Source organism: Pinus tabuliformis, chromosome 3_2 (genome assembly GCF_031772625.1).
Source record: "Pinus tabuliformis cultivar Carrire ecotype Pingquan chromosome 3_2, CPIR1, whole genome shotgun sequence".
NCBI lineage: Eukaryota > Viridiplantae > Streptophyta > Pinopsida > Pinales > Pinaceae > Pinus > Pinus tabuliformis.
The window spans coordinates 171,747,729-171,762,956 of record NC_142302.1 but is presented as its reverse complement, the minus strand read 5'-3'; the positions used below and the strand labels follow the sequence as shown (position 1 = coordinate 171,762,956).

Below are 15,228 nucleotides of genomic sequence, written 5' to 3'. Positions count from 1 at the left end.
ATTTACATATTCTAGACATTTTGAATACTTCTGTTGTGTATATGAACCCTATTCGTTACAATAAACCACATGTCTGCAAATATGAGAATGCAAATCAAAACATGGTTGACAAGGCACCCATATCTGAGTCGTTTTTGTTAACGTAGAAAGGACTCAGGTTCATGGAAACAATTCATGAATAATGTAGTTGAGAGGGAACAGAGGTTGGTCATAATTTTATATGAGTATAAATAACTAAAAAGGAGAATGATAGGAAAAAGGCTCTATTTAATATTTGGTTGATGCCCGCGAGCTATCAATTAATTTCCTCAAACAGTCTAATTAATGCTCCACCTGTCATTATCTGGTATAGGAGGAACGTGGTATATGTAGAGGCTAATCGTTCTCAGTTCCTAAACATGGGTTTTTCGCACCTATGTTGAGACCATGAGATTATTCTACACACACACAAACTCCATGCAATGATCATAAAACATCCTCATTTGCTGGTATTTGTCAATGTTATCCTATTTTTTTCATAACTTCACATAATTCATGATTATGCACCTCAGGGAGTTACTCTGGAGAATCCTGAGGCTAAGTTGGAACCTAGTATTCCCAAATTGGTCACCTCGTCTTGCAATGAAATGTTTGGTCAAACACTTGGATTTTGCCATGATTCCAAGCTAGTAAGGTAGTACTTTGTTGCTTTCAAATAAAAAAATGTTCAATGTTTTTAATACAAGAATCTATAAAAACAAAATATATGTAATATCCCCAATTTTGATTTTCAGCATTAGAGATGAGTTTGGAGATAGGACGCAATTCTAACACCAGGGCTTAGAAGTAAAAAGAGAATATTGTGGTTCTAGTGGAAAGTGAGGACCACAAGAAAGAGAAATTCAACCCAAGGAGGGAACTCGAACTCTTGGAAGAGAGAGGAAAGAGAAATGAGTGTGAATTAGGAAGAGAAAGAGAGTGGGGACCACAAGGAGAGAAGAAGCCACGAATTATCAATAGAGCAAGAGGCACTCATTTTGTGCATTCATTCATCTATTCGAAAATTGTGTCTTTGACATAGCACACTTGCGTTGAAGCCAAGTCTACAGTGTTGTTTAGCACACAAGTGTCTATGAGTGAAGACCACAACTCTTGCTTCGGTGGACTTTGAGTGCCAGCCCAAGGAGGGAGTTCTACTTTGTCCCAAATCATACTAGCATCAGTGAGCCGAATTATAGCAGTTGGAAATCAAGTTACAGTGGCAAGGAGAGTAGCAACAAGGGGGCCGAGTTACAGCAGCAAGAAGGCCGAGTTATAGCAGCAGGGGAGTACCAGTAGGGAGGTCGAGCTACAGCAGCAGGGAAAGTAGCAACAAGGAGGTCGAGTTACAGCAGCAAGGAAAGTAGCAACAAGGAGGTCGAGTTACAGCAGCAAGGAAAGTAGCAACAAGAAGGCCGAGTTACAGCAACAAGGGAGTAGCAGCAGGGAAACCGAGTTACAGCAGCAGGGAAATTGTAGCAGCGCAGGGACTGCGCAGTTCCTGGAGGAGGCACGTTGGGAGGTTGAGGAGTGAACGGAGATAGGGGTTGAAACTTGAGGTGGAGTCTAGGGAAGTGTTGTGGGGGCTTTCCCAGCATTTTGGAGGAGCAGTGAACACAAAATTTGTTGCAAGTTACATCTTTTGCTTGTAGAGGAGGGGTCATGCATTTGGGATCAATTTTGGAGCGTCAAAACTAAGATAAATCCTTTCTGGGTTTTTGACAAGGACCTCAGAAATAATTTGGCAGAATTTTCTTGGAAGATTTGAGGGGTCAAACAGGTGTCCCGATTTAGCCAACAGCTAGAGGAGCTAGGGGAAATAGGGCTGAATTTCGAAGTCAAGCATTGGCCAATTCCTTCATGGGTTATTTTGGGTATTTGGTGGAGAGGTCGGGATTAATTTCCCAGAATTTTCTGAGCACCGGAGAGGGCCCTAGCAGCTGATCCATTTAGCCAGCAACGTATTTCTGGGCAGTTCAACGCAGAGCCAAGAGATAGAGTAGTAGCATATTTGAGGGGGACTTTTTATTCATTTGGGCTTAGCTAGTTTACCTTGAGCAAGCCCAGGTGCACTCTTTCCAGCACCTCATTGTACCCTCTTCATATTATAATAAAATGGTGTTCTTATGCTTGAGTATTTTTGTGTGTGTTTTTGGTTATGTTTGCTTTGTTTATCATTGTTTATTTCCATTAGGAACATTACAATATACTATAATGTTCATCATACAGTAAAATAACAAGAAATATTACCTGTAAGAATATCTGCAGGTGGTGTTTCAATGGATACCCAACCAGAATATTGCTTAAATCAAGGTCCAAAAGGGGAACAGCAAACTTCACCGCATCTGGCTGTAACTAACATACAAATATTGCTGTAAGAAAAATAGGCTCCATCTATGAATTTTTTCTCAAGTATAATAACTTTTGAAACATTTCAATTGAAGAAACACAAATTTGACTGGACCCAAGGACTTACCCTCTCAATTCCAGATAACAAACAAATCTCCAGTCCCTGAAGTCATAGTTACAACAATACAGACTTGTTATCCTTATTAACTACATTCAAACTCAAAATATAAAACCAAAGTATTTCTGCCAGCGCTTACTTAGATAGTCAGCAGCTTTAACTGCACTAAGATAAATCTTTATTTTGTAAATCTATTTTCTTTATAATATTCATATTTCTCCATAAACATAAAATAATAAAATAAAATAAAATTGCGAACAACAAATAAAAGGTGGCTCTGTGCTTTTTCTTGATAGATAAGATAAGTTTATCAATGTCCAAGAAACTAACACAAAATTAGCTCAATGGAACTGCTGAGTACAACGTTGTAATTACAAAGCAGGAGCACCAAAATGGCTCCTATAAAGAGAAAGCAAGATACAGAAAGTAAAGTATAAATATATGCAAAACCATGAAGAACCCTAGGCTGCAAGCATGGATCATCACTCTAGGAAGATGTGCAAATAGCATGGATCCAAATACTGGAGAACAAATAAGGGTGATGATGCAGGTAAGTCATGTTCCATTAAATCTATCTCTCCTAACATTCGAGGCCAAATGAATGAAACTCAATATAGAATGTTGTCCTCAAGAAGAGCTAGGGGAAGATATAGACTACCCACTGAACTGCTGTGTGCAAGGGATCAACCTCCATTAGACCCTGAGTATTGGGTGGTATCATTTACATGCTGGTAACGGATCTGGTCTGGTAATGCTGCTAAGGTCTCTAAGGAGGGAAATGGCCCCTCTAGTAGACATAGATCTAGACTTGGATATAATGTTTCTATACATCTGTCCCTTGATGCCCCTAACTAAGGGGAGCACTATAAAAAATGCGTAATCCTGTAGGGAGGGAAATGGCTCCTCTAGTTGGATATAATGTTGCTATCTATCTGTCTCTTGATGCCCCTAACTAAGGGAAGCACTATAAAAAAATGAAGTAATCCTCTATGGAGGGAAATGGCCCCTCTAGTAGACATAGATCTAGACTTGGATATAATGTTGCTATCTATCTGTCACTTGATGCCCATAACTAAGGGGAGCACTATAAAAAATGGAGTAATCCTCTTAGTGGAATCTAGTCTAGGAGGAGGCTGAAGAGTGTGGGAATGGAACCTAAAGGCCTCCTGCCTATTTAAGGGCCAGGCATGTCTAGTTAGGGTACCTGGAGAAACTACAGTGTGAGTTCCCATAACCAGGCAACGTAACCACCCACAAATCTCATAACAAATGAAACAGTAGAAGTGAAGGAATAATTCATACTTATGATATGGTGAAATTATTAATAATGAGTGTAGAATTCAGCTAGAAGCTAAGTTGCATGAAACGCCGAAATGTTTCAGAGTTTCCGAAACGGGTACGTTTAGAAACGTCACCTCACAAAATTGGAAACGTCAGTCGAAACGTCAATCGAAACATATATATGTATATATAAAAATATATATAAATAAATAAGTGAATAACACATTATCTTTGCAAGAAAAAAGGGAATAAGACCCATAGATGACAATTTAGAAGAAAAAAAAGTCAATATTAACTCTCATAGATGATTATATGATGGTCGAGTTTCGACTGAGTTTTGACCAAGTTTCGGAGTTTCGGGTATGGGTACGGCCCGAAACGCCGGGTTCCTAGAGGTTTTGTGCAACATAGGCTAGAAGCCTACATATGATCAAAGATGAGGACAATGAGAGAAGTTAAGGATGGAGATCACAAAAAATCAGTTGAGATATTTATGGAGATATTCATGGGGATATTCGTGGAGATATTGTGGAGATTGTTATGGAGATGGTTGAACCCATTAGGCCTTGTGTATTGTATTGATGTAAGTGAGGCTGTGTTGTATTATTATTGTAATTAATGCAATGTAATATTTATGGATATTGTTGTTCTTATGTGCAAATTTGTGCATGTGAATGTTTCTTCATGGCTGCCCATATACCAACAATTGGTATTAGAGAGGTTAGAATGCATATGCAGACCCTAAGACGATCATGGGAGTCATCCTCAATTGGATGCGAAAGAACGGAAGATTGACCAAGGCGCAGCCATTGCAATGGAAATTTCTGAAGCAGCGCTCTGTGTAGCATAAGTTCCATCAGCAAGAATAGTGGGTTGCCTTGAAGAGAAGGTAATGGCATTTGCTGGTTAAGATTTGTTAGTCACCAAAACCAAGTTAAAAGTATGAATTTTTTTAAAATGATTGTGAAGGTTTGTGGGACAGTAAAACATGAGGCCACATGCATGTTGGAGCAGCGACATGCTGTAAAGTCCTAAGCAGATCAAGCTCAGGTATTGGAAAGCAAAGCTCAACACCAAAGAAATCGCACATTCTCCAGTGTGTAATGCTGTATTTATCAGAAGTTTAAGCACCATTGCTGCCTTGAGAAACAAAAGACAATTATGGAGAACCTGTGTTTGAACATAACTGTCTGATTGTGGAAACCTACATGGAGTTGTGCAGAACTTGAGTACCAGTGCATGGACAAACCTGTGCTTCTACACTACATGGTTGCAATGACGAGGAGAAGGAGAGGATGCCACTGCAACAATGGGTAAGGAAATTAGAAGTTTTGGTAAGAAACAAGCCCCACACTCTTTATATCAAGAGAGGTCGCTGCAGTTTTTATATTGAGAAAATAGGCATTCTGCATATGTGTACCCATCAAAGTGCCTCATTAAATGGCTAAAATAGGTGAAGCAACAACATTATAGACAATGTCAACAACACTCTTGGCTCATGGTGCATTTTTCTATGTAATAAGTGGGCATAGTATGGTCAAATTCATCCATAATAGCGCAACCATAGGCGAAGCCCAATAGATCTCAGTAGCGTCATCAGCAAAATAGACCACAATAAGAGGTTTAGTGGTGGGATCATTGCCAATAATACTTGTGGATAATTTATATATTCTTTCAAAGCTCAAAATTCCAGCATTGCAGCATCTTTAAATTTTCTAGCATGCTTGGAGGTTTACATGTCCTGCTATCAGAGGACACAATTGAACAAACCTCTAGAAGAAATTACAGGCAACTATCCCTTTAATTGATTTATCATGTTGCATTGCCCATCAATTGTGTTTGAAACTAGTCATTGTTGCTGCCGGTAGACTGTGGTATTGGTGAAGCAGATTGAATGCTTGACTTGGGATTTAAACTAGAAGTTCCGGCAATATCTTCTCGACAATTACAATATGGAATTTGGCTTTATGAAAAAAATTAATTCAGTAGTAAATGCTTGCTTAATTTCCTTGGTTGTATGTTTGTTTTTTAGTGCCACATTGTGACATTGCCTGATTCTGACAAGGAGCTTCCTTGCACCATCACATATGATGTAGTCCAAATAATTGTTGGCTAAAAAAAAGAATGGCTTTACAGTTGATATGGAAGAATTTCAAGTATTTTGGAAAGAACAAAAGTTTCTTGCTCTTCAACAGAATTTTGAGGGGAGATTGAAACCTCCTATATTAATATTTGTCCAATGTTAGAAGTGAGTCAAGGTACTTTACAAGGAACTTGAAGGCAAAAAGAAAAGCTAGACAAAGAATGCACAGCAATTAGTTGGATGCAGAAGGTCAGTGTGAAGTGCAATTGAAGCGTTTCCAGAAGATTGGTGAACAAATTCAATTCCTATATAGATTGCTTTTATCTATAAAAAAAGCTTCACTTTAATAGCCTACATCCATTCACTTTTGTAATGAAACAATTGGACAGCCATAATTTTGAATTAAAGTTAAAAAATTTAAAGCTTTTATGCAAAATTTTGTTAAAGGGCAAGATTGGTAAAGTCAAAGCCTAGGTATAAATAGCAATGAAGAGTCAAAGGTGAAAATAGAAAGTTTGATAACATAAGTATAGGTAAAAGTTAAGGTTGAAGTGTTCAAGTTAAAATTAAAGGTGCATGATGTGTGTTACCCGACACCTTTATCATTGTTGTATTTGAAATTTTGAACGTAGGGTGCATTATTAGTTGTACTCATTGTGCTTATTCTTCTAAAAGCGAGCGTGGCTCATTAGCGATTTAAAAATGGGAAAAGGAGGAAAATGGCTACAAACTGCTAATCATGAAATTGACCTGCTACAACAAGATCTTTATGATGCTTTGCAAAAAATAAATAGATTACAAAAGCAAAATAATTCTAAGATGGGTAAAAGTTGCAGAACTTAGAACATGAGATAATGAACTCTATCATGAATTTGTTGGTTTCACTACACAACGCATCAACATATTAAAGCAAAGATTGATATCACTGAATCAATCGGTAGATGATCTTTTCAAAATTCAAGATCAAAAGGACAAATTGATAGAATCACTCCAGGAAGAATTAGTGGCCAAAGAAAATGTGTTGTTAACACTAGAAAATGAAGTAAAACAATTAAATCAAGAGAAAGCAAAGTGTGATGCAATTTGTGATACTAGTGACCTCATTCAAAAGATTGATAGTTCTACTGATACTCACCATTTGGCGGATGATAATAATGTTAATGTACATATTTCTCTCTCTTGTTTTGAGGCTCCGAATAATAATACTGATAAAGATGAAGATGATGAATTAGGCTATTTTGAGAAGCATGCAAAAGGTAGTGGTGCCAAGCTTTTAAATAAAATGTGTTTTGATGGTAAGGGTTTCGGCAGAAGTGGTGAAGGTATTCAAAGGCCTATACAAATATGTGTAAGGCCAAAAAATGAAGGCCTAGGTTATGAAGGTCAAATGAACAATGCAGCTATCAAATTTGTGAAAGCAGAAACATTGACAACAGATGAACCATCTACAAGTCGTAGTACAGAGAATCAAGTGTAGAAGCAGGAAAATTACTGCAGTCATTGTGGCAGAAAAGATCATGTACAAGCAGATTGTTGGAATTATATCCCTGCAAGTTTGTGGTCTTATAAATCATGATCATCACAAGTGTTGGAATAGAGAAATATCAAAGCCTCACATACAGGTACATTGTGGTTGGATAGATGTGAATGGATGGCAGAAAGTTAGTTTTGTGTTGAAAAGATTTTACAGGTCAAATCTTCAAATGTACAACAATTTCTTCCATATAAATTTCATAGGTCAGTTGGTCCTCAAAATTCAAGCATGTTTAGGAAAGATTTGTCAATTTATTGAGTCATTCTTGGGTCAAATTAAGCATGAGTACTTTTGTAGTGGTTCGTGGTAAATCAAAAACCACTTTCTAATGATAGATGGATGTTTGTGGTCAGTTGAAAGCCTAAAACCAGTTGATGTAATGAATGGTTTGTGGTAAGCCAAAACCACTTAATGGTTAGTGATAAACCAAGATCACTTTGAAATTGTAATGGTTAAAGGTTAGCCAAGGAAAACCCTGAGTATGATGAAATGATTGGAGGGTAATCGACAAAAAGCCCATGGGAATGTCAAGGGTAAGAAATCTTTGATTTGAAGATGAAGTGGTCCACATGATTGACTCAAGATCCAGAATATCAAAGAAAGATGCAGTGCATATTGATACAAAAAGACAACAACAAATGAAGATGAAAGAAGACTAAAAATGATGCAGAGTGCAAAACACTAAAGATGAAGACAATTCAAGACATCTAGATTGAATCAGAAGTATTCATTAAGTGGGAGTCTGAAGGAATAATTCATATTTATGATATGATGAAATTATTAATAATGAAAGTAGACTTATTCTAGAAGTCTATGTATGAACAAAGAAGAGGACAATTCGAAAAGTTAGGGATGGAGATCACATAAAATCAGTTGAGTGATTTATGGAGATATTCACGGATATATTTGCGAAGATGTTGTGGAGATTGTTATGGAGATGATTGAACCAATTAGCCATATTGGAAATCATGTTATGAGTACCACAATATGCTATATTATTATTGTATATAATACAATGTGATATTTTATGGATATTGTTGTTCTTATGTGTGAATTTCTGTGTGTGAATGTGTTGGCATTATGATTCAAGTGTTGTCCTTGATGGCAACTCACTCAGAGGTTGGTACAGGTGCTCAGAGAATTGGTACAGGTGATGGCAACTTAATCAGAGGACAGATCTTAGTACAGCATGCCAAGAAAGTTCATACACGCAGGTTCGTTAAGCCCAAGTCGCGTATACAAGCAGGTTCACTATATACCAAGTCGCGTATACGCAGGTTCGCTATATACCAAGTCGCGTGTACACGCTGGTTGGCTTCAGTAAAAGCGCGTGTATGTGGAAAACTTATCTTTGGTCCACGGCGGTTATTCCTTGGAAGTTGTGCCTATGGTTTTGGACCTTGGTGTCTCGACGGACGTGTTGATCCCTAGTTTTGAAGATGATGGTATTGGATTTCTATGGTTTTGGCTCTTGGTATTGAACAAGGCCTAAGGCTATATAAGGAGAAGATCATTAGGCAAGTGAGAGCAAGCATTGTGTGTCTGACGAAGTGAGAAGATCTGGTATTACTGTTTATCTGTTCGGGACGCTTGGCAAGGGTCGGATCTGACAGCGAAGGCATAAGAAACTATTTCTAGATCTGCACGCGGGTTGCCTTTGGTGAAAGCGCGTATACACGCGGTTTTGGTACAGTGAAGTAGCGTATGCATAATAAGATTTGATATTTCAGGTTGCTGCTGATTCTGGTGGTTGTTGCAGAGTTTTGGGCTCTGGTTTGGGTTCTGTGTTCTTGATGACAGGGTTTCAGTGATTCAGTATTGGGTTGTTTAATGAATTATGATGCAAGTATAAGTTGATGATTGTATTGTGGTAATGTTTGTTTTGTACTCTTGGATCCAGTCTGAAAATTGATGAAACGTGGTCCCTGAAGGAAAGAAGGTTGTAGGGTCAGCACCTACGTACTAGTAAATGGATCGGCTAGTACAAGAGCTGAGGGGGTTGTAGCTCCCTTCCAGAAGTAGTTGGAAAACGAGAGAGGGTTGTAGCCCTCTGCAGGTTGTAGCCTGCGTACTGGTAAAGGACTGCACCAGTACATTGTAAAAGAAGTTTCTTATTAAAGAAGAAAGAGACGAATTGCAGCAGGTGGTTTTCACCCACATTGGGTTTCCACCTTATATCATGGTGTTCATGTGTGTGGCTCTTGTGTGATGTTTTGTTCTGTTATTCTGCACCTGTTTACTGTTAATATGCTTAATAATGTTCTGATGCATTTACTGAAGATTAAGCTAACTGAATTATAATATCTCTAGATATACGCGAGATTCATTAGACACAGTAGCGTGTACACGCGGGTTTACTTAATTGAAGTAGCGTATATGTTTCTGAGTATGAAATTGGAAAGTTTTTACTGATCTGATAATACTGATTCACCCCCCCCCCCCCCTCTCAGTATTATTTCCAACAATTGGTATCAGAGCAGGTTCTTCAGAGGAAGCTTGATCGCTTGAAGGAAAAGATCCATCAGAATGGCTAATCCAGAAAGAGAGGCACACATCAGGCCACCAGTCTTTGACGGGAACAATTTTACTCACTGGAAGATAAGAACCACTGCATATCTACAATCACTTGGAGCATAAATTTGGGGAATCGTAGAAGGAGGATACAAATTCCCATCAGCAACCCCTACAGATCCAGCAGAGAAAAAGCAATATGAGCTCAATGCCAAAGCTGTTACTGTCCTATTGAGTAGTTTGACACAATCAGAATTTATGAAGATCATGCATTTCAAATCAGCTAAGGAAATATGGGACAAAATCATCACAAGCTACGAAGGAGATGATCAGGTAAAGAGAGCAAAGCTTCAAACTCTCAGAATCCGGTATGAAACTCTTAAGATGCATAGTAATGAAAGCATAGCTAATTATTTCTTGCGTATGGATGAGATTGTGAATTGTATGAGGGATCTGGGTGAAGAATTTGAGGAAGTTGTCTTAGTTGAAAAGGTTTTGAGATCTCTGTCTGCTAAATTTGATTCTAAAGTATCTGCCATAGAAGAAAAGGAGAATGTGCAGAAAATCACCATGTCACAGCTTCACGAGATCTTAACTGCTTTTGAAATGCGACAAGAGGTACCACCAGAAGCCGCATTCGAAGTGTCAGAGGAAGAAGATGAGGTAAATTTTGTCAAGAATCTTGAACGGGGAACTGGACGGTTCAAAGGTAAGCTACCTTTCAAATGTTTTCTATGTGGTAGAGTTGGTCACTATGTTGCTAGATGCCCTCATAACAAAGGAAAGATATCTGAAGAAGATGGTAGAAGCTATTATACCCATATTACAAGTCCATTCAATGATAGTGAAGATATTAGAAGTCTCATGGCACATCAAAAGAAGAATGCCTCATCCAATAATAGCAAAGATATTAAAAGTCTCATGGCACATGAAAAAAAGAATGCAGAAACTGAAGAAGTTACCAAATTAAATGAACAATTGGAGACAGTAACCAGGGTAAGGGAGAAATTGCAGGATGTAGTAAAGGATCAGAGCATAACTATTCAAAGGTTTGAATCAAAGATCCTCTCTCTAAAAGAAGATCTTAAAAAATCAAGAGAACAGAACAAAGAAGCTCTTGAAGATCAAGAACATGAAGTGATCAAACTAAAGCGACAAGTGGAAGAAGGAAGAAAAGCTGAAGAAGACCTAAGGAATCAATATCTGAAAAAGGAAGAACAACATCAAGTTGAGGTAAATATCTTGAAAGGTAAAATAGAAGAAAAGGATAAGCTGTTACGATTTCAAGATAGCTCTAAAGTCTTGGATGATATTCTTAGTAGTCAAAGGTCTCCTGCTATCAAGACTGGTCTTGGTTTTCATGAATATGTTGAAGGTGAATCTAGTTCACAAGGTGAGGCAAGAAACTCTAATGAGAAATCTAAAATGCTCAACAAGGAACAACCAAAGAAAGAAATTCCTCAAGGAAGATCCTTTACTCCTAACTATGGACGTGATAGACGATTATTTCCTCCACTGAATAATGTTGAATGTTTTGTATGTCATAATCTTGGACATGTTGCAGCCAGATGTAGAAGTAGAATGGTTCAAGAAAGATCATCGCATCCCAGGTATTTCAGAGGATATTGCTTTGCCTGCAATGCATATGGACACAAAGCAATTGACTGTGATAGAAGGAACATGAAAAATGTAAGGTGTTATACATGCAACAACTATGGGCATAAAGCAAGGGAATGCAGGAGCAGATTTCAAAATTCAAAACAAGAGGACCATACATCATCAGAACTGAAGAAGACAGAGACAGAAAGGTGTGGCATAATTCAAACAGCTGACACAACAGACACAGGGGAATCTGAAAGTGATGAAATTCAGTATTCCATCCTGCATACGCTGATATAATGAAGACAAGTCGCGTATATACGCGAGTTACAGGCTGCAAAGTCGCGTATATGAAGAAAGGGCAGCAGAACAGACCCAGGTTCAGTCATGGTTGGCTCAGGCTCAGGGGGAGCAGAACAGACTCAGGAAATGGTTCAGTCATGGTTGGCTCACACTCAGGAGGAGCATATACTTCAAATAATTCATTGTTGGCATTATGGTTAGAAGTTGCTGATGAAACTAAATGATACATCTTGTTGTTTGATCAAAGGAATAGTATTGCAGGCTGATGCTTATGGTACAGATCTGAATGGCTGGTCCTAGAACCTGCATCTGCTCAGGGGAGCATGGATGGATTGATACAACTTGGCATATACAAAGGGGGAGCCAAATCAGAAACTTCAGCATGTACTCAGCGGGAGTATGGACAGCAGTATGGACAGTAAAAGGTATACCAAAGAAGAGAATATCTTGGTCCGCCCCTTTGCCCTTGATGTCAAAGGGGGAGAGTGACTTGGTGTGGTGGTTGCCATCAAGTCCAAAGGGGGAGATTGTTGGCATTATGATTCAAGTGTTGTCCTTGATGGCAACTCACTCAGAGGTTGGTACAGGTGCTCAGAGAATTGGTACAGGTGATGGCAACTTAATCAGAGGACAGATCTTAGTACAGCATGCCAAGAAAGTTCATACACGCAGGTTCGTTAAGCCCAAGTCGCGTATACAAGCAGGTTCACTATATACCAAGTCACGTATACGCAGGTTCGCTATATACCAAGTCGCGTGTACACGCTGGTTGGCTTCAGTAAAAGCGCGTGTATGTGGAAAACTTATCGTTGGTCCACGGCGGTTATTCCTTGGAAGTTGTGCCTATGGTTTTGGACCTTGGTGTCTCGACGGACGTGTTGATCCCTAGTTTTGAAGATGATGGTATTGGATTTCTATGGTTTTGGCTCTAGGTATTGAACAAGGCCTAAGGCTATATAAGGAGAAGATCATTAGGCAAGTGAGTGCAAGCATTGTGTGTCTGACGAAGTGAGAAGATCTGGTATTACTGTTTATCTATTCGGGACGCTTGGCAAGGGTCGGATCTGACAGCGAAGGCATAAGAAACTATTTCTAGATCTGCACGCGGGTTGCCTTTGGTGAAAGCGCGTATACACGCGGTTTTGGTACAGTGAAGTAGCGTATGCATAATAAGATTTGATATTTCAGGTTGCTGCTGATTCTGGTGGTTGTTGCAGAGTTCTGGGCTCTGGTTTGGGTTCTGTGTTCTTGATGACAGGGTTTCAGTGATTCAGTATTGGGTTGTTTAATGAATTATGATGCAAGTATAAGTTGATGATTGTATTGTGGTAATGTTTGTTTTGTACTCTTGGATCCAGTCTGAAAATTGATGAAACGTGGTCCCTGAAGGAAAGAAGGTTGTAGGGTCAGCACCTACGTACTAGTAAATGGATCGGCTAGTACAAGAGCTGAGGGGGTTGTAGCTCCCTTCCAGAAGTAGTTGGAAAACGAGAGAGGGTTGTAGCCCTCTGCAGGTTGTAGCCTGCGTACTGGTAAAGGACTGCACCAGTACATTGTAAAAGAAGTTTCTTATTAAAGAAGAAAGAGACGAATTGCAGCAGGTGGTTTTCACCCACATTGGGTTTCCACCTTATATCATGGTGTTCATGTGTGTGGCTCTTGTGTGATGTTCTGTTCTGTTATTCTGCACCTGTTTACTGTTAATATGCTTAATAATGTTCTGATGCATTTACTGAAGATTAAGCTAACTGAATTATAAGATCTCTAGATATACGCGAGATTCATTAGACACAGTAGCGTGTACACGCGGGTTCACTTAATTGAAGTAGCGTATATGTTTCTGAGTATGAAATTGGAAAGTTTTTACTGATCTGATAATACTGATTCACCCCCCCCCCTCTCAGTATTATTTCCAACAGAATGCTTCTTCATGGTTGCCATATAACAACAAGAAGATGATGTGCTCCTCTATCTCAACCTCTCAAACATGGCACAACTGAAAATCATGTCTGATCAGCCAATATGGTAGTCTATAGCAACTTGAAATCTATGTGAGCCCACTTGAAATTGGTCAAGGAAATGTGAAGAGAGTGCACCCAAGGTTAGCTTGCGTATGGGGGTTGGGTTATGAGTTCATCCCTCGTCTTCCTTAAATGTGCAACATGGAAGGTCATCTTTGGATGTAACCCACTCCATGGTTTGTCCAAATGACTGGTACAAACCAGTTATAAATGTTGTCCCAGATCATCCTATTCAACTCTTGCCTAGTTGATAAGAGGCAGCTGTTGATTTGGGGTAGCATCAGATGTGCTCTAGCCATGAAAATTGGTGGAGAGGCTAAAGCACATGAGATCTCCAAGACCCAAAAATGGTTTGGGCAGATTCTACCCGATTTGGGAGATATTAAAATAATTAATATTTTTAATGGAGTTCCTAAGTCTAAACTTCGGAAAAATAAAATATTAATGAGTATTAATATAAAACTGGGTTAGAAGGTTCCAAAAGACATGGATCAAACCAAAGCTAATCTTAGTCGTTGATTAGAGATGTAATCTCGTCCGTTGAAGGACCAACAAGAAAAGTATAAGAGGAGGCCTGAGGGTCAGTTGGAGAACACACCAGAGTGATCAGTCATTCGATTTACTAGAGCAGGGTTTGCTAATTAAAGTCGAATCAGTGATCAGCAACAAGGGGCAGTGAGTACTGGACAGAGAGGCAGAGATAGTGCCGAGAGACAAGCGCAGAGGCAGAGAGGCAGACGCAGAAGCCAGAGTAGGCCCCGCAGAGCCCAGAGGGCCTGCATCATCCACGCAGAGGGCAGCAGGAGTGACGCAGAGGGTCCCAGAGGCTGCGCAGTGCCTCAGAGGGTTGACGTGGAGGGTTCTAAGGCTAACGCAAAGGCTAGGAGGGCTGACGCAGTGCTTTAATGTTGTTGGAGAGGGTTTCATGGGGCAAGTTTTCTGAATACCTGCTTCTGAATAGAGAGGTATTACTGCCGGTTGTTTTTCTCTGTCAGGTGAGCCAGTTTGGCACCCAGTTGTACTCAAGGATATACTGCATAATAATAAACCCTTAGAATTGTTGCACCAGTTTTCCCGCATTAGGTTTTTCCAGGAACGAGTTGTCCAAAAATAACGATGTCACTTGTGTGTTTGCTATTTCTTTCAACTGTTGATCTGTAGATTGTTGAGACTATATTGTGTTTATTTCGATGTTTATATGTTTAAATAACTTGTTTGTAATTAACAAGTAGGAGAAATAAACCAGAAGAATACAGATAAAATTTCTAATGGATAGACTTAGAAATTTCAACATGATATCAGAGCGTGGTTGCAAATCACAGGAGAGCTGAAGGCATCAGCTGAAGCACAACATTTGCAACAGAAACAGTCGTCCCGAGTGATAGAAGTTGTTCCTTGCAGAAAGCGACAA

General features: G+C 39.2%; 1 protein-coding gene across 12 annotated transcripts in view; it reads right to left on the bottom strand.

The window, feature by feature from the left end:
- Nucleotides 1–15,228, bottom strand: part of LOC149180341 (BRCA1-A complex subunit BRE-like protein) — a 359,353-nt gene that overhangs the window by 263,758 nt on the left and 80,367 nt on the right. For 8 of the 12 annotated variants that reach the window (XM_089416041.1, XM_089416035.1, XM_089416039.1 and 5 more), the window contains 2 exons: nucleotides 2,495–2,530; nucleotides 2,269–2,373 (listed from right to left, as the gene is read on the bottom strand). In XM_089416041.1, coding sequence (XP_089272167.1) covers nucleotides 2,269–2,373; nucleotides 2,495–2,530 — 141 coding nt within the window. The remainder of the gene's footprint in view (nucleotides 1–2,268; nucleotides 2,374–2,494; nucleotides 2,531–15,228) is intronic. The other 4 variants (XM_089416036.1, XM_089416038.1, XM_089416043.1 and 1 more) reach the window with 1 other exon arrangement.